This window comes from Bombina bombina, chromosome 12 (assembly GCF_027579735.1).
Source record: "Bombina bombina isolate aBomBom1 chromosome 12, aBomBom1.pri, whole genome shotgun sequence".
In the NCBI taxonomy this organism is placed as follows: domain Eukaryota; kingdom Metazoa; phylum Chordata; class Amphibia; order Anura; family Bombinatoridae; genus Bombina; species Bombina bombina.
In genome coordinates this window covers 121,043,737-121,070,000 of record NC_069510.1, presented here as the reverse complement: position 1 = coordinate 121,070,000, position 26,264 = coordinate 121,043,737, and the positions used below count along the sequence as shown (strand labels likewise).

Genomic DNA, 26,264 nt, shown 5'->3' with positions numbered 1-26,264 from the left:
ATATGCCTATACTGTACCTTATATCATATCTCATGTCTGTACCTAATGTCACATGCCTATACTGTACCTTATATCATATCATGTCTGTACCTAATGTCACATGCCTATACTGTACCTTATATCATATCTCATGGCTGTACCTAATGTCATATGCCTATACTGTACATTATATCATATCTCATGTCTGTACCTAATGTCATATGCCTATACTGTACCCTATATCATATCTCATGTCTGTACCTAATGTCATATGCCTATACTGTACCTTATATCATAACTCATGTCTGTACCTGTCATATGCCTATACTGTACCTTATATCATAACTCATGTCTGTACCTAATGTCACATGCCTATACTGTACCTTAGATCATATCTCATGTCTGTACCTAATGTCATATGTCTATACTGTACCCTATATCATATCTCATGTCTGTACCTAATGTCATATGCCTATACTGTACCTTACATCATATCTCATGTCTGTACCTAATGTCACATGCCTATACTGTACCTAATGTCATATGTCTATACTGTACCCTATATCATATCTCATGTCTGTACCTAATGTCATATGCCTATACTGTACCTTATATCATAACTGTACCTTACATCATATCTCATGTCTGTACCTAATGTCACATGCCTATACTGTACCTTACATCATATCTCATGTCTGTACCTAATGTCATATGTCTATACTGTACCCTATATCATATCTCATGTCTGTACCTAATGTCATATGCCTATACTGTACCTTATATCATAACTGTACCTTATATCATATCTCATGTCTGTACCTAATGTCATATGCCTATACTGTACCTTATATCATATCTCATGTCTGTACCTAATGTCACATGCCTATACTGTACCTTACATCATATCTCATGTCTGTACCTAATGTCATATGCCTATCCTGTACCTTATATCATAACTGTACCTTATATCATATTTCATGTCTGTACCTAATGTCATATGCCTATACTGTACCTTATATCATATCTCATGTCTGTACCTAATGTCACATGCCTATACTGTACCTTACATCATATCTCATGTCTGTACCTAATGTCATTTGCCTATACTGTACCTTACAGCATATCTCATGTCTGTACCTAATGTCATATGTCTATCCTGTACCTTATATCATAACTGTACCTTATATCATATCTCATGTCTGTACCTAATGTCACATGCCTATACTGTACCTTACATCATATCTCATGTCTGTACCTAATGTCATATGCCTATACTGTACCCTATATCATATCTCATGTCTGTACCTAATGTCATATGCCTATACTGTACCTTACATCATATCTCATGTCTGTACCTAATGTCACATGCCTATACTGTACCTTACATCATATCTCATGTCTGTACCTAATGTCACATGTCTATACTGTACCTTATATCATATCTGTACCTAATCTCATATGCCTATACTGTACCTTATATCATATCTGTACCTAATCTCATATGCCTATACTGTACCTTATATCTCATGTCTGTACCTAATGTCATATGTCTATACTGTACCTTGTATCATATCTGTACCTAATGTCATATGCCTATACTGTACCTTATATCTCATGTCTGTACCTAATGTCATATGCCTATACTGTATCTTATATCACATCTCACGTCTGTACCTAATGTCATATACCTATACTGTACCTTATATCATATCTCATGTCTGTACCTAATGTCATATGCCTATACTGTATCTTATATCACATCTCACGTCTGTACCTAATGGCATATGCCTATACTGTACCTTATATCATGTCTGTACCTAATGTCATATGCCTATACTGTACCTTATATCATATCTATACCTAATGTCATATGCCTATACTGTACCTTATATCATATCTCATGTTTGTGCCCAGGGCCGCCATCAGGGGGTGACTCCTGTCAGGGGTCCAATGAGCCAGGGGAGCCCATGAGGCAATTTATGTCTGTACCTAATGTCATATGCCTATACTGTACCTTATATCATGTCTGTACCTAATGTCATATGCCTATACTGTACCTTATATCATATCTCATGTCTGTACCTAATGTCACATGCCTATACTCTACCTTATATCATATCTCATGTCTGTACCTAATGTCATATGCCTATCCTGTACCTTATATCATAACTGTACCTTATATCATATTTCATGTCTGTACCTAATGTCACATGCCTATACTGTACCTTATATCATATCTCATGTCTGTACCTAATGTCATATGCCTATACTGTACCTTATATCATATCTCATGTCTGTACCTGTCATATGCCTATACTGTACCTTACATCATATCTCATGTCTGTACCTAATGTCATATGCCTATACTGTACCCTATATCATATCTCATGTCTGTACCTAATGTCATATGCCTATACTGTACCTTACATCATATCTCATGTCTGTACCCAATGTCATATGCCTATACTGTACCCTATATCATATCTCATGTCTGTACCTAATGTCATATGCCTATACTGTACCTTACATCATATCTCATGTCTGTACCTAATGTCACATGCCTATACTGTACCTTACATCATATCTCATGTCTGTACCTAATGTCATATGCCTATACTGTACCTTACATCATATCTCATGTCTGTACCTAATGTCATATGCCTATACTGTACCTTATATCATATCTCATGTCTGTACCTAATGTCATATGCCTATACTGTACCTTACATCATATCTCATGTCTGTACCTAATGTAACATGCCTATACTGTACCTTACATCATATCTCATGTCTGTACCTAATGTCATATGCCTATACTGTACCCTATATCATATCTCATGTCTGTACCTAATGTCATATGCCTATACTGTACATTATATCATATCTCATGTCTGTACCTAATGTCATATGCCTATACTGTACCTTACATCATATCTCATGTCTGTACCTAATGTCACATGCCTATACTGTACCTTACATCATATCTCATGTCTGTACCTAATGTCACATGCCTATACTGTACCTTACATCATATCTCATGTCTGTACCTAATGTCATATGCCTATACTGTACCTTACATCATATCTCATGTCTGTACCTAATGTCACATGCCTATACTGTACCTTACATCATATCTCATGTCTGTACCTAATGTCATATGCCTATACTGTAACTTACATCATATCTCATGTCTGTACCTAATGTCATATGCCTATACTGTACCTTATATCATATCTCATGTCTGTACCTAATGTCATATGCCTATACTGTACCTTACATCATATCTCATGTCTGTACCTAATGTAACATGCCTATACTGTACCTTATATCATATCTCATGGCTGTACCTAATGTCATATGCCTATACTGTACCTTACATCATATCTCATGTCTGTACCTAATGTCATATGCCTATACTGTACCCTATATCATATCTCATGTCTGTACCTAATGTCATATGCCTATACTGTACATTATATCATATCTCATGTCTGTACCTAATGTCATATGCCTATACTGTACCTTACATCATATCTCATGTCTGTACCTAATGTCACATGCCTATACTGTACCTTACATCATATCTCATGTCTGTACCTAATGTCACATGCCTATACTGTACCTTACATCATATCTCATGTCTGTACCTAAAGTCATATGCCTATACTGTACCATACAGCATATCTCATGTCTGTACCCAATGTCATATGCCTATACTGTACCTTATATCATATCTCATGTCAGTACCTAATGTCATATGCCTATACTGTACCTTATATCATATCTCATGTCTGTACCTAATGTCACATGCCTATACTGTACCTTATATCATATCTCATGGCTGTACCTAATGTCATATGCCTATACTGTACATTATATCATATCTCATGTCTGTACCTAATGTCATATGCCTGTACTGTACCCTATATCATATCTCATGTCTGTACCTAATGTCATATGCCTATACTGTACCCTATATCATATCTCATGTCTGTACCTAATGTCATATGCCTATACTGTACCTTATATCATAACTCATGTCTGTACCTGTCATATGCCTATACTGTACCTTATATCATAACTCATGTCTGTACCTAATGTCATATGTCTATACTGTACCCTATATCATATCTCATGTCTGTACCTAATGTCATATGCCTATACTGTACCTTACATCATATCTCATGTCTGTACCTAATGTCACATGCCTATACTGTACCTAATGTCATATGTCTATACTGTACCCTATATCATATCTCATGTCTGTACCTAATGTCATATGCCTATACTGTATCTTATATCACATCTCACGTCTGTACCTAATGGCATATGCCTATACTGTACCTTATATCATGTCTGTACCTAATGTCATATGCCTATACTGTACCTTATATCATAACTGTACCTTATATCATATCTCATGTCTGTACCTAATGTCATATGCCTATACTGTACCTTACATCATATCTCATGTCTGTACCTAATGTCATATGTCTATACTGTACCCTATATCATATCTCATGTCTGTACCTAATGTCATATGCCTATACTGTACCTTATATCATAACTGTACCTTATATCATATCTCATGTCTGTACCTAATGTCATATGCCTATACTATACCTTATATCATATCTCATGTCTGTACCTAATGTCACATGCCTATACTGTACCTTACATCATATCTCATGTCTGTACCTAATGTCATATGCCTATCCTGTACCTTATATCATAACTGTACCTTATATCATATTTCATGTCTGTACCTAATGTCATATGCCTATACTGTACCTTATATCATATCTCATGTCTGTACCTAATGTCACATGCCTATACTGTACCTTACATCATATCTCATGTCTGTACCTAATGTCATTTGCCTATACTGTACCTTACAGCATATCTCATGTCTGTACCTAATGTCATATGCCTATCCTGTACCTTATATCATAACTGTACCTTATATCATATCTCATGTCTGTACCTAATGTCACATGCCTATACTGTACCTTACATCATATCTCATGTCTGTACCTAATGTCATATGCCTATACTGTACCCTATATCATATCTCATTTCTGTACCTAATGTCATATGCCTATACTGTACCTTACATCATATCTCATGTCTGTACCTAATGTCACATGCCTATACTGTACCTTATATCTCATGTCTGTACCTAATGTCACATGTCTATACTGTACCTTGTATCATATCTGTACCTAATGTCATATACCTATACTGTACCTTATATCATATCTCATGTCTGTACCTAATGTCATATGCCTATACTGTATCTTATATCACATCTCACGTCTGTACCTAATGGCATATGCCTATACTGTACCTTATATCATATCTATACCTAATGTCATATGCCTATACTGTACCTTATATCATATCTCATGTTTGTGCCCAGGGCCGCCATCAGGGGGTGACTCCTGTCAAGGGCCCAATGAGCCAGGGGAGCCCATGAGGCAATTTAAAATAAAAATTGTCAACCACCAGTGGGTACTACAGCAGAGTGCTAATCGAGCATGGGAAATGTGATTACAAGGAGTAAAGCATTAGCATTTGAGAGGATTTCTGACACTGTGCACTAAACCACTATGCACAGTGTGAGACAGACTTGGCGCTTACGTTTGTACAGTGTGTGCCTGAGTCAGGCAGCCGATCACTTTCATTTGCAGAGTAGGTAGGACTTACTTAGTAAATGTTTTTTATTTCTTTGTGCAATGTCGGTTTGTAACTTTTTTGTGGTAGTAGTTGTATGGTGGGGCCAGGGGGTCAATAAAAATATTTTTTAGCAATATGCAGCAGTGTATTTATGATTATTTGACAATGCTGTAGAAATTCTATATTTAAAGCCATGCAGAAATATTTCCTCCTCAATACACAAATGGTAGGTGCCCTTTTGGCAGATATGAGTTTTTTTTATTAATATATATATATATATTTTAATTACATTCCCGTTTACTGCTCCTTTATGCACGGACTTTCCAGATGCAAGGAGGCATTTTATCGAAGATTTTTACATCTGCATAAAATGTTATACTCTCAGACTAAGATTGCTCAGTGTTTGAAATGAGACAGGTTAACTTAACACTGTTCAGTTTACACTACAGCAGAAATATATATACAAACAAGCCTAAATCCTGCATTTAGCCAGATCTAATGGTATGAGACCGAATACCACTGCTTATGGTTCCACAAGACCATATAGAGTACAGCATTTTCAAAATCCATAAGTACAGCTGACAGATGGGAACATTTGTACACCATATTTGAAGTGGTGCTCTTGGTTGGAGGGAAAAACCAAACATATGTCAACCTTTCAAAAGTACTTTTCTTCATCTAGCCATCTACCCAGATCATTTAGTTACAATTTTGAATTCACAGAATTATTTTTGTTTGCACATTTACAAATATGATTCTTTAAAAACTAATCTCTTAACCCTTTAAGGACACAGCTTTCTGTTTGCTCAATTGTTTTATGACAGAAAAATTCCGTGATATGTCCTTAAGAGGTTAATGTCTGCAATTTTTTTATCATGCATGTCACACACTGTTGATTTAGGGGATACAATGTGCAGAAATGTTACCTCCTGTGAGTGTTTCTGTTTGTGTCTCTATGAGTATGTATTTTTTTTCTGTGGGTGTCTCTCTCTCTCTGGGTGGGTGTGTATGTCTTTGTGCATTTTCTGTGGATGTCTGTGAGGGTGTGTGCGTATGTCTGTGAGGGTGTGTGCGTATGTCTGTGCTTTTTCTATAGGTGTCTCTGTGAGGGTGTGTATGTATGTCTGTATTTTCTCTGGATGCCTCTGTGAAGGCGGGTGTGTATGTGTTTTCTGTGGATGTCTCTGTGAGTATGTGTGCATATGTCTGTTTTCTGTGGGTGTCTCTGTGAGGGTGTGTGTATGTCTGTACATATCCTGTGGGTGTCTCTGTGAGTGTGTGTATGTCTGTACATTTTCTGTGGGTGTCTCTGTGAGTGTGTCTGTGAGTGTGTGTGTCTTTGTGTTTTCTGTGGATGTCTCAGTGAGGGTGTGTGTATTTCATGTGGTTGTCTCTGTGTGTGTCCTTTCTGTGGGTGTGTAGGTCTTTGTGTGTTTTCTGAGGATGTCTCTATTGGTCTTTCCTTGGGTGTATGTGCAAGTTTGTATGTGTGTGTCCATTGTCTGTTCCTTTTTAGGACATTCTGACCTTACTACTGATTATTCACATCTTTCTACAGACTTTGAGACTAATGAGACCTTTCCAGAAATCACCAATCCACCATTTAACCTTTCAATTATTGTTTAGGCAGTTCAGGGCCCTTCCTTTCAGCCACTGAATGCTGTTGTCATCTTCCTTGACAAAAAGATAATCAGAACTCCATATTTTGTTTTGTAAATCTCCTTTTTTGACAAAACTGTAGTCTACCTCATTAATTGTCAGGTCAACATAAACAAGTGCTGAGTGTCTGTGTCTGAGTGTGTTTCTTTGCGTGTCTGCTAGAGTGTCTATATGTGAATCCTCATGTGTGTCTGTGTGTTTCAGTGTATGAGTGTTTCTGTGTTACTACCTTTACAACATTTCCAAGTTTGAAGTCAGGGGCCTCAACATTTCTAGTGGCGACCCTGCTGATAACAAAAGGGTAATTCAATAACTGAAAAAACATGTCTGAGCAATATGCAAAGTCGTGCAATCCACTTCTACCCGCATGTGTAGAAGTATGAATGGGTAGGGAACTCGCCTCTCGGAGGACAGGACCCCCCAAAGGCGGATGGCTCAGCAGTCCCTTTATTCCCCGAGCCCGAGGAACCAGGCGCTGTGAAATGACATAAGGAACAAAACTGGTTGATGTGTCAACAAGGCCAATCCGGATTAGTCACCGGACACAGAATCTGAAATCAAAACAGTCTCAGAATCCTCCGTAACTGAATCTGAAATTAGCACAGTCTCAGCATCAGAATCCTCCATAACTGGATAGAGGATATTTAAATATGGACTAAAGTAGTAAAAACAAAAACAGAACCTGGCACCCCCAATGGCTGGGGCACTCACCACCTCCTATGACCAGACCCCTGCGGACTAGAAAATTTCCTTCGTCACATGGTTGGGAATGCAGAAATGGAAAACGGAACGGAACCACGCCCGAACACAAGGTGAACCATACAGTCCAAAAAAGCGCGCCCAACCAAAAGGTCGCGTCACTTTCAAAGGCCTCAATGTTCCAAACCACAAGCCCATAAACATCAAACATAAGCAGGTTGAATCACATAACAAACATGGAAGGGTCCCTGAATGAGAAGTCCTGCCTCAATGGAAGCTTCCACGACGGCAGAGAGAACATGTCCACCAGATCGGCATACCAAGTCCTGCAAGGTCACGCAGGAGCGAATAGAATCACCGAAGCCCTCTGTTTGATCCGTGCAATCACCCGGGGAAAGAGAGCAAACGGTGGAAACACATAAGCTAGGTTGAACCACCAAGGCATCTATCAGTTCGGCCTGAGAATCCCTGGACCTGGATTCGTATCTTGGCATTCTGACGAGATGCCATCAGATCCAATTCCGGTCTGCCCCACCTGAGAATCAGGGTGGCAAAGACCTCCGGATGAAACATCTTTGCTGACAGATAATTTGGTGGGCAGAGGCTCACTTTCATTATCTTGGATACTTCTGTCATCGCTAAGGAACTCCTTGTTCCTCCCTGATGATTGATGTAAGCCACAGTCGTGATGTTATTTGACTGAAATAGGATGAAACTGGCCAAAGCCAACTGAGGCCAAGCTTGATGTGCATTGAATATTGTTCTCAAATCCAGAATACTGATTGGAAGTAGAGACCGAGTCCACACACCCTGAGCCTTCAGGGAATTCCAGACTGCACATCTAATAGACTGGCGCCCGTTATCACTATCTCCCACAGGAAGGTCTGTGGAAGCACGTCCCTTGGGACAGATGATCCAGCGACAACCACCAAAGAAGAGTCTCTTTTCTCCTGATCCAGATCTATCTGAAGAGACAAATTTACATAATCTCAATTCCACTGTCTGAGCATGCTCAGTTGTAGAGGTCTGATGAAAATGAGCCAACGGAATGATATCCATTGCAGCCACCATCAATCTAATTACCCCCATGCACTGAGCCACTGATTGCCGAGGATTGGACTGAAGGGCTCGGCATGTATTCAGAATCTTTAACTTTCTGACTTCCATCAAGATTTTTTTATGGGTATAGAACCTATTAGAGTTCCTAGGAAAAGAACTCTTGTCTGTGGAATCAGTGAACTCCTTTCTACATTCACCTTCCACCCGCAATTCCTTAGAAAGGACAGAACCATGACGGTATGAGACCGTCAGTGGATAAGATGCCTGGATCAGAATATTGTCCAGGTAAGTCGCCACTGCAATGCCCCGCGGTCTGTGGACCGCCAGCAGAGACCCTAGAACCTTCATGAAGATCCTGGGTGCCGTGGCCAGCCCGAAAGGAAGAGCCATGAACTGAAAATGTTTGTCCAGGAAGGCAAACCTTAGGAACTGGTGATGATCTTTGTGGATAGAATATGAAGATATGCATCCTTTAAGTCCACGGTAGTGATATATTGACCCTCCTGGAACAATGGAAGAATTGTCCAAATAGTTTCCATCTTGAAGGATGGAACTCTGAGAAACTTTAGACTAATGTAGGCAATAACTGACTGGGGTAGGAGGGAAGGGAGGAGCTATTCAACAGCTCTGCTGTGGTGCTCTTTGCCTCCTCCTGCTGACCAGGTGGTGAATATCCCATTCGTAATTAAGATGATACGTGGACTGATCTCTTAAAAAAAGAAATATTTACAAAAAATGTGGTGTACTCACTTGTGAGATACTGTAAATGTACAATGTATCTTTATAATTTTACTTCCATTACCAAAAATGCTTCTAGTAAGGTAGTGTTTTTCAGCAGCATACGCACAGATTTGCAGGTGGCGTGTATTGTTTCCAAAGACGTCATTTATATCAAACTAACAACTGCTGTCTGAGGAGGTACGCAGTGTTTTAATACTGGTGCACGGCCCTCACGGGATATGTGCATTTGTCCCAGAAAAACAGTAATAACTTAGAAGCATTTTTGCAATATACTTTAATTAGCAAAAATGCTTTTTTTTCAAATAGATATGCCCATTCCCGTTTGGACATTTCTATCCCTTAAATTTTCAGTTTAAGGTCCCTTTTAAAGGGACAGTCAACACTAAGAAGTAGATTTAACAAAGGTTGAGCAGACATGATACCCTGTAGAGAATCATGTCCGCTCGACCTCGCTAAAGGCCAACAGCATACGCTGTTGACATTAAACAAGTATTTCTGGTGAAATGCTTGTGCAATGCCACTCCCTGCCCACTCGTGGCCAATTGACCGCTAGCAGGGGCAGTCAATCACCCCGATTGTATCGGGATGATTTCAGTCCGCCACCAGAAAAGTGGCGGAGAAGTTAAGGAGCAGTGGTCTTACGACCACTACTTAAAAGGGACAGTCTACACCAGAATTTTTATTGTTTAAAAAGAATTACCCATTCCCTACTTTTGTATAACCAACAGTTATATAAATACACTTTTACCTCTGATTACCTTGTATCTAAGCCTCTGCAAACTGTAAAAAGAACTGAAATAAGGGGGCAGACATCCATTTTAACCAATCAGAGCTGGCTCACCTAAACTCCACGTGTGTAAGCACAGTTATCTATATGACACATGAACTAATGCACCCTATTAGTGGTGATAAACTGTCAAAATGCCCTAGAGAAGAGGCGACCTTCAACGGCTTAAATTTGCATATGAACCTCCTAGGCTTAGCTTTTAACTAATACCAAGAGAACAAAGCAAAATTGGTGATAAAAGTAAATTGGAAAATTGTTTAAAATTACATACCCTATCTGAATCATGAATGTTTATTTTGGACTAGACTTTCCATTTAACTTCCATTTCAAGCGGACATAAAAATAATGGACTCTGAAGCAAAATCAGCTGCATAATAAATGGAACCCTAAAATTATAGTTTAAAAAGAAACGCCTTTACTACCAATTCCCCAGCTTTGCACAGCCAACATTGTTACATTAATATACTTTATAACCTTTAAACCTCTAAATTTCTGCCTGTTTCTAAACCACTATAGGCAGCCTTTTATCACATGCTTTTTTTATTTGCTTTTCACAACAGCTAGTTCATGTGGGCTATAGATAACATTGTGCTCACATCCGTGGGTTGCTGGTGACACTACATTAATTGGCTAAAGTGAAATTCAATAAGTCATGTGATCAGGGGGCTGTCAGAAGATGCTTAGATACAAGGCAATACCTCTAATTAATTATTAATATGACCGTGTTTGTTATGCAAAACTAAGGAATGGGTAATAAAGGGATTATCTATATTTTTATACTATAAATATTCTAGCGTAGACTGTTCCTTTAAGCAAATGGTTTATATATGGTTAGGAATCCAAACAAGGAGCTATGAGAGACTGGACTATTGTAAGCATACAGGATTAAACAGACATGCAGGCATATGTGGCGCACACAGTCTAGGCGCTCAAAGGCGACCTCCTACCCGTGTACCGCTGTGATTTAACACAGTCGGACGACTGGCTGTATTCCTGATGTTTATCAACACACATTCATACTTTTCAATTAAAGGACATCAAGCAGATCACTCATTTAACATTGAGTGTATCAATGTATTGAGCAATATATCTCAGCCATTATGTACTCAATCATAATTAGGTGGCTATTCAGTCTCCAACTAATACCATAACATGGCAGGCTATAAATTGCTATATCAATTTAATTTAAAAAATGTATCACGTTTTTCAGCTTGTGTAGACATCTAGTTAGTATCTTATTTCCAGTTACGTCCCTCCTAGCCCCACCCGGTGGAAATAAGATACTAACTAGATGTCCACACAAGCTGAAAAACGTGATACATTTGTTACATTAAATTGATATAATAGCAATTTATAGCTTGCCATGTTATGGTATTAGTTGGAGACTAAATAGCCAGCTAATTAATATTGGAGTACATAACGGCTGCTGGATGTATTGCTCAATACATTATATGATACGCTCAATGTTAAATGAGTGATCGGCTTGATGTCCTTTAATTGAAAAGTATGAATGTGTGTTGATAAACACAAATAAAGCCAGAAATCGGACGACTGTTAAATCACAGCGTTACGCTGGAAGGTCGCCTTTGAGCGCCACATATGACTGTATGCTTACAATAGTCCAGTCTCTCAAAGCTCACGCTTTTTTTTTTTTTTTTTTTTAATTTTAGCAGCCGACTCCTGGGCTGCTATTTAAATAGCGGATGTGAAATACTATCGCCTAGCAGTAACAGCTGTACTTTTAAACAGTTTGTATGTTGCATATTTGTTAGTGTTTTATTTTAATCATAAGTATTCTGATATTTAAGCAAATGGTTGTCTGCATTTAATATTTCATTATACATTGGTACACGCTAACCCTATAAAAAGGCAAAATAATAGGACATACAGATGACACCAATGACTTTATTTGTAGTGTTGATTGACAGGCAAAATCTGACAGCAATATGTATATTTATGACAGACTAGGAATCAGATTAAGTGCCACTAACACCTTTTTGCCAAGCAAATTACAAAATTTATTACCACAAAGTCTCCATTTGTGATGGAGTGTCGGTGCTGACTGTACATATAGCAGAACCACAGCAATGCCTTACACACTGCTAGGCTGGATCATTCTGGCGGTTACTACAAAATGCCCTGTATCAAAAACATTAAATATCAAATTAGAAAAAAATATGGATGTTCATGAAAACCTACAGGGAGGGAGGGAAAGAGCATCCGAGTGAAAACCAGCAGTCCCTTTGTGTACACATTTAGTTTTATTGTAACAAAGCAACTTGTACACTTTAACGTTTAAAACTGAGCATTTATCCTTTCCAGAAAAAAAAAAAAAATACAATTTGAGAAAGTCTATTTCCAATAATACCCTGCATGGTCTTCTGGGTATCTGCAAGGTGTAAAGGCTAAAAAGACAACCGGGTGTTTATTTGCCTTTGTTTTTAAAAGTGTCTTAAACTGCATGGATGTCCCGCAAAACATCACAAACATGCCAAAGAGAAAGCCATGTTTCCAAAATGCCCAACCTAACCCTCCCGCCCCTCCCCTCTGGTTATCTCTGAAAACCCACCCACAATATTTTTTGTACTTTTTAATCATTTTTTAAACAAGAAAAAAAAAAATTAGACTGATACATGTTGGTAAATGCTATCCCTCTGTATTCACAAGGAAACAGTAATCTCTGAGCCCAATATACACAGGAAAAAACAAATAAAAAAAAGGGAGAAAACGCTAGTTTGCTATGCACTATCACACAAGGTCTAATGCTCCCAGCTTCCGCCAGTAATGGCAGCCAAAGGGCAATCATGCCCCAAATAGACCACAGGATCTTACAAAGTGTATTTTATTGTCAGATGAGGAGAAGAATGGACTTGGGAACAGAAAATGGTTAGAGATTTCCACTAAATTTTTACTCAGTTCTCACCCCTCCCCAAAAATAAATTTATGAACATGGTATAAAGCAATGAGGGGAAAAGGGACCAAGGAAACAAGGCGACTGAACACAGGGGGAATAAAAATTTAAAAAAAAAAAAAAAAAAAGCATCTTGCTCCCAAGGACTGATAAAAAAGGAAAAAGGGTGGAATCCATCAATGCAATCGTTTAATCGTCTTCACCTTCATCTTCCTGAAAAATAAAAAAAGGACATATTAGAATTACAATTCACTACATCACCCTACATCAGGACTAAAACATTCTGCACGCCTTACTGCACTGTTGATAATAGAAGTTTGAGAGTCCATAGCAGTTTTTTTTTAAAAACACTTTATTAAACCCATAATGTACTGTAAAGCTTTACTGGTAATCTGTTGAATGAATTTGAGAAAAATCAAGCTCAATTGCAGCCAATGAGAGGTGTTTTACACTAGTGCCACATCCCACCTATAATCTTACTGATCTTGTTATAAATACTATTAAAGGACCAGTAAACAGTAGATTTGCATAAAACAAATACATGCTAATGTAGTACATAACATTAGCACTTAGTCTGAACTTCAAATAGTCAATTTTATTCTGACAAATTACAAAGTTATGTCCACTCCCCCTGTATCACGTGACAGCAATCAGCCAATCACAAATGCAGTAGGAGCTGGTGACTCTAACAAAATGTGCAGTCGTTTTATATTTACTTTTTAAGTAAATTGGAAAGTTGTGTAAAATTGCTGCTCTATATGAATAATAAAAAGTTTAATTTGACCTGAGTGTCCTGTTAAAGCAAACCAACCACAATGAAGAAAAATTCTAACAAAAAAAAAAAAAAGCCTTTCAAACACTAAGCTAAGATGCTATTTAAAGAGGATATATTAGAGGTATATGCAGAAATTACAGAACTTCATTAAAAAAGTGATGCATATTATAACACTTATTTATGTTACTTAAGGTATCCAATCTACAACAGTATAATTTAACAAACTGATTTAATGATTATTTGTGCAACATTGAAATAACAAAAATCAATATTAGCTCATTTTACCTTAAAGGGACAGTAAAGTCATAAGTAGAGATTTATGATTTAGACAGAGCATAGAATTTTAAACAACTTTACAATTTACTTAAATTTAATTTGCCTCCTTGTTATCCTTTGCTGAAAGGTGAATCTAGGAAAGCTCAGGAGCAGCAAAGAACCTGATTGGTGGAGATATATATATATATATATATATATATATATATATATATATATATATATATATATATATATATATATATATATATATACACACACATATATACATATATATATACACACACACATATACATATATATACACACACACACATATACATATATATATATACACACACACATATATATATATATATATATACACATATATACACACACACATATATACACACACACACACACATACATACACACACATATATATACACACATACACACACACATACACATATATATATATATATATATATATATATATATATATATATATATATATATATACACACACACACACACATACATACATATATATACATACACACACACACACACACACACAATCATTGGCTCATCCATGTGTTCAGTTAGAAACCAGTAGTGCATTGATGCATCTTCAACAAAATGACACCAAGTGAATAGGGCAAATTTGATAACAGAAGTAGGGCAGTGAACAAGTGGCAACCACACACAACGCGCATACCGTGAAGCTTTTTACCTGCTAGCAGTTTTACCCGTCACGCTTTGCTTTGGATAAGCATGTATCTGTTTTTAATGTTGAATCAATAAATTGACTTATATTGGGATTCACTGGCTGTGATCTTCCACTGCGGGGGCATTTTTGGTCTTAATAGAAGTAAACTAATAATAGTATGTTCTACCTAAATCATGAAATACATTTTGGGTTGTATGTCCCTTTAATATTGTAACTGTTAAATAGGTTTATTATTAAGCTAAGAAGTCTCAAAAGTATGCATAGCACTGTGTGCAACAATGTATAACTACAAAGTATGTTGCACCCTTCGTTACTTTTTAACCCTTTAAGGACACAGCTTTCAGTTTTATGACGGAAAAATGCTGTCATATGTCCATAAAAGGTTAAAGAAACAAGGCACATTTGTTTTTTTCTGAATTGCATGCAATGAATCATGAGTCATTTTATCCTCAAAAATATAAAAATTCATATAAAATGATCCTTTCAATAAAAAGGCACTGCATATCCACAGAATTTTAGCTTTTTCTAAACGCTCTAGCCAGACTTAAGTCTGAGAACATTGAGAGTATACGTAAAATTGTAAATATTCCAACAAAAATAGTTAAAGGGCCACAAAACCCAAAATTTTATTTTCAGGACTTATTTATTTTTACCACTCTGTTTCATTTACCAAATTCACTTTTTTTATTGAAAAGCTCAAGTGTACACATCTGGTTTTAGACTTAAAGGGACATACACTCATTTTTTCTTTGCATAAATGTTTTGTAGATAATCTATTTATATAGCCCATTAAGGTTTTTTTTTTTTTAAATAAATGTATAGTTTTGCTTAAACATTGCTCTGATTTTCAGACTCCTAACCAAGCCCCAAAGTTTTATGAGAATACCGTCAGCTACCTACTCCAGCTTGCTCCTGTTTGTGTAAAGGGTCTTTTCATATGCAAAAGAAGGGGGAGGGGGAGTGTCTTATTTGCCACTTGCAGTGGGCTTTCCAGCTACCTTTTCAACAGAGCCAAACTGACTGCTTCTAAGTACGTTTTTAAACAGTTTTATACTGGATTTTTATATCAGTATCTGTGCATCTTATTCTTTATAGTAGTGTCTATTACATGCAGTTATATGAAAATGAGTATACTGTCCCTTTAATACTAACCCTTGGCAAGGACACTAGGTGGCAACGTTTTCAGAAAGTGCTGCAGACATGCAAGCTACCTACATATGCTCTTCAACAAAATTTGAATATGGAAGTACACTTTACTTTTTAACCTTGTATGTTCTATCTCAATAAAGAAAAAGACCTTTTGGTTTCTTGTCCCTTTAACTCTAGCAACTAAACCGGAACAAGGCAGAAAGACCACTGGTCAATAGGGTCACGCTTACACCAGAAGCACAGGGGAAATTTAATGCACGTTGGATTTGCCTTTTTCTGCAATCTGAAAATTGAAGGTCACTTTCTCCAGGTGCTGGAGTGCATTAGTCTAACTCAAAACCCCAAACTCTCCAACAGAATGTATAGATTGCTTTCAGCCCGGGAGCTTGTTTATATATGTCCTAAATGGACAAACCGCTAAAGAAACTTCTAAACTAAATGTTTTAAATGCCTTCTAATTACATTGTAACAATGAAGTGATAAATGTCCCTTTGTCACACAGAATTTTTATTGTTTTAAAAGATAGATCTAATCCCTCTATTATCCCTTCCCCAGTTTTGCATAACCAGTTATATCAATATACTTTTTACCTGTGATTTTTAGAAGTCTATACAATGCCGTGAGGCAGTCATGTTCACTTTACATTCACTTTAAGGACTGGCTAATAAGCAGACCTCAATGCTTTAATGGTAGATAGTGACATGACAAGCACAAAATGACAGATTAGTCACCTGCAGACAGAGGATCGGTGGTCTGTTTACCGTTAAGAGAGTTTGTAAAGTTTTACAAATTTGAATATTTTTAGATACTGGACTTTAATTGATTCAACTTTATAATCACTAATACATTTTAATTGATATCACAGATCCCACAAGGGGGGGGGGGGGGGGGGGCAATTACATAGTCCACTTAAAGGGACATTGTACATTAGATTTCTCTTTGCATAAATGTTTTGTAGATCCATTTATATGCAAAAAAACAAAACAAAAAAAAACTAAATTTTTAGACACCCAAAACAAGCCTCAAAGTATCAAAATGTATACTGATGTCTACAGATTCCTGCTCTTCCCGATTGTATAATCTGTTTTATATGCAGGGGAGGGTCTGCTCTAAGCTCTTTTCAATGGGTGTCCCAGCCTAAACTCAGTGCTAAACTGGGAGCTTTTATGTTTTTTTAAATTTTTTTAAAGGTTTTACATTGGATTTTTATATCAGCATCTGTGCACATTCTTCTTTATAGTAGTGTCTGTTACATGCAGTTATATGAAAATTGATGTGTACTGTCCCTTTAAAACCACTGTTAATAGTGACCCAGAAGGTTTAAACCACTTTCAAAGTATAATTTTGCCACAGATAGTGGTTGCATTAAGGATTGATGAATACTAGAATCATATGGTAGTAAGCAACATATGACTACGTACGACAAAGTCATTGCTCTAAATATGCTACTTGATACGTATAACAATAAACCACATGACATCTCCCTCTGGTATTAAAATGATCTGTTTGGTGCATTCAATCACCAAACTATAGAAAACATTTCAGGATTGCACTTAAACTAACCAAGCTGAATTGCATTTCTATAGCTTAAAGGGACAGTATACACTCATTTTCATATAACTGCATGTAATAGACACTACTATAAAGAATAAGATGCACAGATACTGATATAAAAATCCAGTATAAAACTGTTTAAAAACTTACTTAGAAGCTGTCACTTTGGCTCTGTTGAAAAGGTAGCTGGAAAGCCCACTGCAAGTGGCAAATAAGACACTCCCCCCCCTCCCCCTTCTTTTGCATATGAAAAGACCCTTTACACAAACAGGAGCAAGCTGGAGTAGGTAGTCGAGCGTATTCACATAAAACTTTGGGGCTTGGTTAGGAGTCTGAAAATCAGAGCAATGTTATTTAAAAATAAGCAAAACTATACATTTTTAAAAAAAACAAACTTTATGGGCTTTATAAATAGATCATCTACAAAACATTTATGCAAAGAAAAAATGAGTGTATAATGTCCCTTTAAAGGGACAATCAAAATTAAAATTTCATTATTCAGATAGAGCAGCAATTTTAAACAACTTTCTAATTTACGTCTATTAATAAAATGTGCAGTGTCATTTTATATTTAAACTTTTTGAGTCACCAGCTCCTACTGAGCATGTGCAAGAATAAATGTGTATGCATTTGTGAATGGCCGATTGCCGTCACATGGTACAGGGGGAGTGGAAAAAGACATAATTTAAAATTGTCCGAAAAAAAAAAAATCTACTACTCATTTGAAGTTCAGACTAAGTGCTATTGCATTGCCTTGTTATCTTGCATTTGTTGATTATGCAAATCTACAGTGTTGACTGGTCCTTTAAAGAGTCAATACATTCACACATCGCTAAAGCTTACAATATCTCGCTCTATAACATTACATTCAAACCGCATTGTTAATTTCTAAAAAGTTTTATAAAATATTTTTTTCCAGTTTAACCATTAATGTAACGTCCATTCTCCAACCCCTCCATGACATCTCAAATGTGGACGGTATAGACTAACTCTGTACTTCCCACATGCTAATGAAGTGACACCCAGTTTTCCTCCCATAGAAGCTCGCTCACGCTTCTGTGTCTACAGAGCGGCTTTTCTGACAATGCTACTGTGCATGCGTCTGTCGTATATACACACACAATACTATATGCAGAGTATCACTATTATCTTTAGAAAGATGTGTTTTCTGAAGAATCAAATGCGCAATCGCAAAATTTGGCGCGTGATATATAATATACAATGTTGGAAGCATTGATCGCTTCCTGTGAACATTTGATTTTGGGCATTGCGCATAACTCAAAAAAGGAAAACTAGTAGATGTCATTGATACCAATAGAACAAAGCAAATCAAATAGAAGTAAACTGGAAAGTGCTTTAAAATGTCTGCTCTAAATTATGAAATTATAACAGGAAAATAGAAGGAAAAAAAAAAAGTTACGTACATACCTCTGCTTCATCCCCCTCTTCATCTTCATCATCATCGTCCTCTCCTTCAACCTCCTCTTCATCACCTTCCTCATCAATATCTTCCAATCCCTCCTCCTCCTCGTCATCATCATCGTCCTCTTCTCCCTCCCCTTCCTCATCCTCCATATCAGGAACCTATAACAATAAAATGTGGGTAAGTGTGTGCAGAGATGTGAAAGAACCCCCTCTTCCAGTTTAACTACTGGGTCCTCACCAGGTAGTACTGTAATGGGTTTGGCCAGATGTCATCCTTTATGACCTCCCCTAACTCATCAGCTCCTGCATCGGAATGGTCCGTAAACCAAGTGAAAAAGCTTTCTGGCTCTTCATGTTGCCTCTTCCGGCTGGCTTTATTCTGTGACTGGCTAGAACGTTTTGTCAGATCCTAAAGACAATAAGTCACATATTACATAATGGTCAAGCTTTACACCTGCAGCTCTATTTACAATATAAGCAAAGTTTTCATTAAACACATTTTAATTTCACTCCGTACAACATAAAAACTAAATAATCCAAATGAAAAACTAGGAAACAAGCATTATATTCCAGAATAAACCCACCACCACACATGGAGAATGAAGTTACCTTTCCAGATTTCCATTTAATTTCAGTTGACTTTGAAGAGGGGTCTCCACTTTCATTTAAATGAAACTCTTTAGAAAGCGCTTTGTTTTCAAAGTATGGATTTTCATCGAAATACTAAAAGAAAATAAAAAATGCCAAAAGATAAGCATCCAGTACATGAAATATAAAAAGCTTAATGTGTTACTCAGGCTGTTCCTAATGATATTATAATAGTCCAGCACCATATTTTGTGTGGCTTATGAAACTTTTGAAAACTTAAAAAAAGGACTATGGGTAACCGAGTAAAGGAAAAAAAAAAAAAAAAAAAGCTTAATTCATTTAGACAGAAATACCATTACTGGCTTCTTAACCAGCATACAGTTGTATATGACGAGCACCTGGGTTAGACAGACATTTCAATTCTGTAACTTAAGATACTTACAAAATCTATTCTGTAACCAGACTTTATGTCTTCAAATTCTGTGACCTCCACTCGTGTCAAATAGTGAAGTGCCTCTTCATCTTCCTCACCCAACAACGCAGATACTGAAACAAAAAAAACAAACAAGATATTGTAAGAGCTTATAAGATAAAGCCACTGATTTAGATACACAGGTAATGGCATAACATTATTTACATTTGGTTTACAGGACTTAAACAGTATAATGTATTTAAATGTAACAGCAAAGCTCTAGACTACAACTTGGAGCAGAACTCATTGCGTATTGATGGGTTTATGAATGTTAGAAGTACAGTTACAACCATATTGGATTGTAAAAGTTTAGTATGCTGCATGTTACTCAGTAACAAGTTTTAAGGCAATGGGCTGGACAAAGACAAAAAGAAAGCCTAAGATATGTTTTTGCAGAGATAAATACCTTGTGGGTGGTTGACAAATGTGGTAACCCAAAAATTTGGGATTTTGGCGATCAACTCCGACCTCTTCTGGAAAAATGGCTGACGAAGTTTGTTATATTTCTGTTCTACTTTCAAAATTTCTTCACTGGCTTGTTCATTCAATCTAAAAAGAAAAAACATTTCAGTAGTAAAAATATGTTTCTGCAAATGAGAACTAACACAAACATAAAAAGGAAAGATTTGAGAGTCACAGGCTCTTTGCAGACACTGCAAAGAACCATTTTTTCAATGAAGTGACTTCCACCTCAGCCAATAGCAGTGCTTGCCGCTTGGCATTTTGCATATACAACTTATGTTTTACATTGAATAGGGAACATACCTGTCTATTTCGTTCTGTACTTCGTCAATATGCTCGATTGCTTCCTGTTGCTCTTTTTCTGAGATAGAAGAGGGGAGAAAAAAAAAAAATCAAACTTGTAGGAGAAATAACCGATTAGATTATAATAAAACAGAAGGGAAACAGATTGCATACCGGGTGAGAATACAAGTTTGTTATAACAGCAGTATAGAAGTCACAATCAGTGAGCACTACATGCAAACGATAAGCCCTCAGCTATCGATACACAGCAGCAATTAATGGGATACTAAATCCCAAATTAATTTACTCCTTTTATCAATTTCTTAGTTCTCTTGCTATGGTTATTTAAAAAGCAGTAATGTATAAAGCTTAGGAGCCGGCACATTTTTGGTTCATAGACTAGGTTACGCGTGCTTATTGGTTGGCTGAATGTAGTCACCAATAAGCAAGTTCTATCCAGGGTGTTGAATCTAAAATGGGCTGGCTCCAATGATTTACATTCCTGCTTTTTAACTACAGATAGCAAGAGCATGAAGAAAAATGAATAGGAGTAAATTACAAAGTTGCGCTACCTGAATCATGAAAGAAAAAAATGGGTTTAGTATCCCTTTAAACTGATTACTTGTTATAAATGTTATACAGAGGTGAGTGGTGTAATGTGCACTGATAACTGATCACTATACAAGAGAGGGAATAACTAAATGTTACTGATACAGGAGGTGCACTAATAACTGAGATCACTATACGCCAGTGTAAATAACTTACTGATACAGGAGGCGCATGTTATGTGCACTAATAACTGATCACTATACAATATAGACCAGGCATCCTCAAACTCGGCCCTCCAGTTATTTTTTAACTACATTTCCCATGATGCTCAGCCAGCATGTGGTACAGGAAGTGCATGTGATTTACACTAATAACTGATCACTATACAATAGAGGGAAAAATAACCGATACAAAATGTGAACTAATAACTGATATCCATACAATATAGAGGGGATAATAACTTACTGATACAGGAGGTATACAAAGTCGGGTGCATGAGCAGTAATATCTGGTCACACTATATACAGGACAGATAAGCTAAATGATGCTATACACAGGCAGGTGCATGAGCAGTAATATCTGATCACACTATATACAAGGCAGATAATGATGCTATACAAAGACAGGTGCATGAGCAGTAATATCTGATCACACATATACAAGACAGATAATGCTGTTATACACAGGCGGGTGCATGAGCAGTAATATCTGATCACACATATACAAGACAGATAATGCTGTTATACACAGGCGGGTGCATGAGCAGTAATATCTTATCACACATATACAAGACAGATAATGCTGTTATACACAGACGGGTGCATGAGCAGTAATATCTGGACACACTATATACAGGACAAATAAGCTAAATGATGCTATACAAAGGTGAGTGTATGAGCAGTAATATCTGAATACATATATATATATATATATATATATATATATATATATATACACACACCCACCCACCAGATCATGCTGTTATACAGAGGAGGGAGCATGAGCAGTAATATCTGAGCACACTTTATACACAAGACAGATAATGCTGTTATACACTGGAGGGAGCATGAGCAGTAATATCTGAGCACACTTTATACACAAGACAGATGATGCTGTTATACACTGGAGGGAGCATGAGCAGTAATATCTGAACACACTTTATACACAAGACAGAAAACGCTGTTACACAGGAATCATCCTGTGTAACAGCATCATCTGTCTTGTGTATAAAGTGTGCTCAGATATTACTGCTCATGCTCCCTCCAGTGTATAACAGCATCATCTGTCTTGTGTATAAAGTGTGCTCAGATATTACTGCTCATGCTCCCTCCAGTGTATAACAGCATCATCTGTCTTGTGTATAAAGTGTGCTCAGATATTACTGCTCATGCTCCCTCCAGTGTATAACAGCATCATCTGTCTTGTGTATAAAGTGTGCTCAGATATTACTGCTCATGCTCCCTCCAGTGTATAACAGCATTATCTGTCTTGTGTATAAAGTGTGCTCAGATATTACTGCTCATGCTCCCTCCTCTGTATAACAGCATCATCGGATGCATGAGCAGTAATATCTGGTCATACTATATACAATGCTGTTATACACAGGGGGATGCATGAGCAGTAATATCTGAGCACACTTTATACACAAGACAGATAATGTTGTTATACACAGGGGGATGCATGAGCAGTAATATCTGGTCATACCATATACAATGCTGTTATACACAGGGGGATGCATGAGCAGTAATATCTGGTCATACCATATACAAAGCTGTTATACACAGGGGGATGCATGAGCAGTAATATCTGGTCATACTATATACAATGCTGTTATACACAGGGGGATGCATGAGCAGTAATATCTGGTCACACTATATACAATGCTGTTATACACAGGGGGATGGATGAGCAGTAATATCTGAGCACACTTTATACACAAGACAGATAATGTTGTTATACACAGGGGGATGCATGAGCAGTAATATCTGGTCATACCATATACAATGCTGTTATACACAGGGGGATGCATGAGCAGTAATATCTGGTCATACCATATACAATGCTGTTATACACAGGGGGATGCATGAGCAGTAATATCTGGTCATACCATATACAAAGCTGTTATACACAGGGGGATGCATGAGCAGTAATATCTGGTCATACCATATACAAAGCTGTTATACACAGGGGGATGCATGAGCAGTAATATCTGGTCATACCATATACAATGCTGTTATACACAGGGGGATGCATGAGCAGTAATATCTGGTCATACCATATACAAAGCTGTTATACACAGGGGGATGCATGAGCAGTAATATCTGGTCATACCATATACAAAGCTGTTATACACAGGGGGATGCATGAGCAGTAATATCTGGTCATACCATATACAAAGCTGTTATACACAGGGGGATGCATGAGCAGTAATATCTGGTCATACCATATACAATGTTGTTATACACAGGGGGATGCATGAGCAGTAATATCTGAGCACACTTTATACACAAGACATAATGCTGTTATACACAGGGGGATGCATGAGCAGTAATATCTGATAACACCATATACAATGCTGTTATACACAGGGGGATGCATGAGCAGTAATATCTGATAACACTATATACAATGCTGTTATACACAGGGGGATGCATGAGCAGTAATATCTGATAACACTATATACAATGCTGTTATACACAGGGGGATGCATGAGCAGTAATATCTGATAACACCATATACAATGCTGTTATACACAGGGGGATGCATGAGCAGTAATATCTGATAACACTATATACAATGCTGTTATACACAGGGGGATGCATGAGCAGTAATATCTGGTCATATCATATACAAAGCTGTTATACACAGGGGGATGCATGAGCAGTAATATCTGATAACACCATATACAATGCTGTTATACACAGGGGGATGCATGAGCAGTAATATCTGATAACACCATATACAATGCTGTTATACACAGGGGGATGCATGAGCAGTAATATCTGGTCATATCATATACAAAGCTGTTATACACAGGGGGATGCATGAGCAGTAATATCTGATAACACTATATACAATGCTGTTATACACAGGGAGATGCATGAGCAGTAATATCTGTATACAAGGCAGATATTACACAGGACAGTGCATGAGCCGTAGTAACTAACCGCACTATACAGACGGATAAGCTAAATGCTGCTATACACAGGCATGTGGTGATCAGCACGTGGGCATACACATATATCCCCAGGAGTACACGTGATCTGCCGTTACACACCAGTAACAATGGACAGCACGTGAATTCGCCTCCATTTCCGGCGCCACAAGACAAAAGCTGCGGCGGGATAACGTGAGGCCTGTGCCAGCCTGCGCCATGCGGATGGGGACGGAAGCATCATGGCGGAGGACAATGGGCCCTCGGCTTCCTGCGCACCTCAGGCCTAATGCTCCCCGAGCGGTTCCCCTCACCCTCCCGCGCTCACCTGAAGTCTCGTCCGCGCCGTCGTGGTTGGAGTTCACCTCCTTTTTAGTGACTTTAGCCGCCGGCGCCGACATGACGAAGGGCGATACAAGCAAGGACAGCAGGCTCAGTTAAACCGTTCCTGGTGCTGTTGTCCCCTCTCGGTGCCCGGCTGACGGAGACAAATGGCCGCTGCCGACCTGTGTGTGAGAGAAAAGGGGGAGGCACGCACTGCGCTCGACACCAAACACGCGCTCCCGCGTTTCACAGACCGCACCACTTCTCTCCGGGCGCGCTAAGTGCGTAAGGGGCGGTGCACGCAGCGCTGAGCTTTCCCCCGCCCCTTCCGCGAGGTGGTGCGTGCCGCGCGCACGGTCAGTGGGAGGTGACGTCCTAGGGTCAGGTGGTGTCGCGTCCCCTGCCCCCAGCTCGCGAGATCTAGGAAGTCTGCGCTGAGTGCGCGCGCTTTTCCCGCCATTGTGCCTCATAACTTTGTAATGTAATAGTGTGTCAGACGACTTCTATAATGTAGTTTATTCGAAGAAATAGTGTCAGACCCGAGTCAGTGACTCCTATATATTATATAATGTAGTTTATTCGCAGAAATAGTGTGTCAGACCCGAGTCAGTGACTCCTATATTATATAATGTAGTTTATCCGCAGAAATAGTGTGTCAGACCCGAGTCAGTGACTCCTATATATTATATAATGTAGTTTATTCGCAGAAATAGTGTGTCAGACCCGAGTCAGTGACTCCTATATTATATAATGTAATGTAGTTTATCCGCAGAAATAGTGTGTCAGACCCGAGTCAGTGACTCATATATTATATAATGTAGTTTATCCGCAGAAATAGTGTGTCAGACCCGAGTCAGTGACTCCTATATATTATATAATGTAGTTTATCCGCAGAAATAGTGTGTCAGACCCGAGTCAGTGACTCCTATATATTATATAATGTAGTTTATCCGCAGAAATAGTGTGTCAGACCCGAGTCAGTGACTCCTATATATTATATAATGTAGTTTATCCGCAGAAATAGTGTGTCA

General features: G+C 37.9%; 1 protein-coding gene across 2 annotated transcripts; it reads right to left on the bottom strand.

Annotated features, from left to right (window-relative positions):
• Positions 1–12,489: 12,489 nt before the first annotated feature.
• Positions 12,490–25,524, bottom strand: SET (SET nuclear proto-oncogene). 2 transcript variants are annotated; one of them, XM_053696012.1, is made up of 8 exons: positions 25,238–25,524; positions 21,228–21,285; positions 20,869–21,011; positions 20,433–20,536; positions 20,012–20,125; positions 19,641–19,811; positions 19,402–19,561; positions 12,490–13,724 (listed from the first exon to the last, which is right to left on the bottom strand). In XM_053696012.1, coding segments are annotated over exons 1-8 (825 nt in total). In that variant the 5' UTR covers positions 25,311–25,524; the 3' UTR covers positions 12,490–13,722. The 2 variants fall into 2 exon arrangements, with proteins under 2 accessions (XP_053551987.1, XP_053551986.1); XM_053696011.1 differs by having other exon boundaries at positions 19,406–19,561.
• Positions 25,525–26,264: the final 740 nt, after the last annotated feature.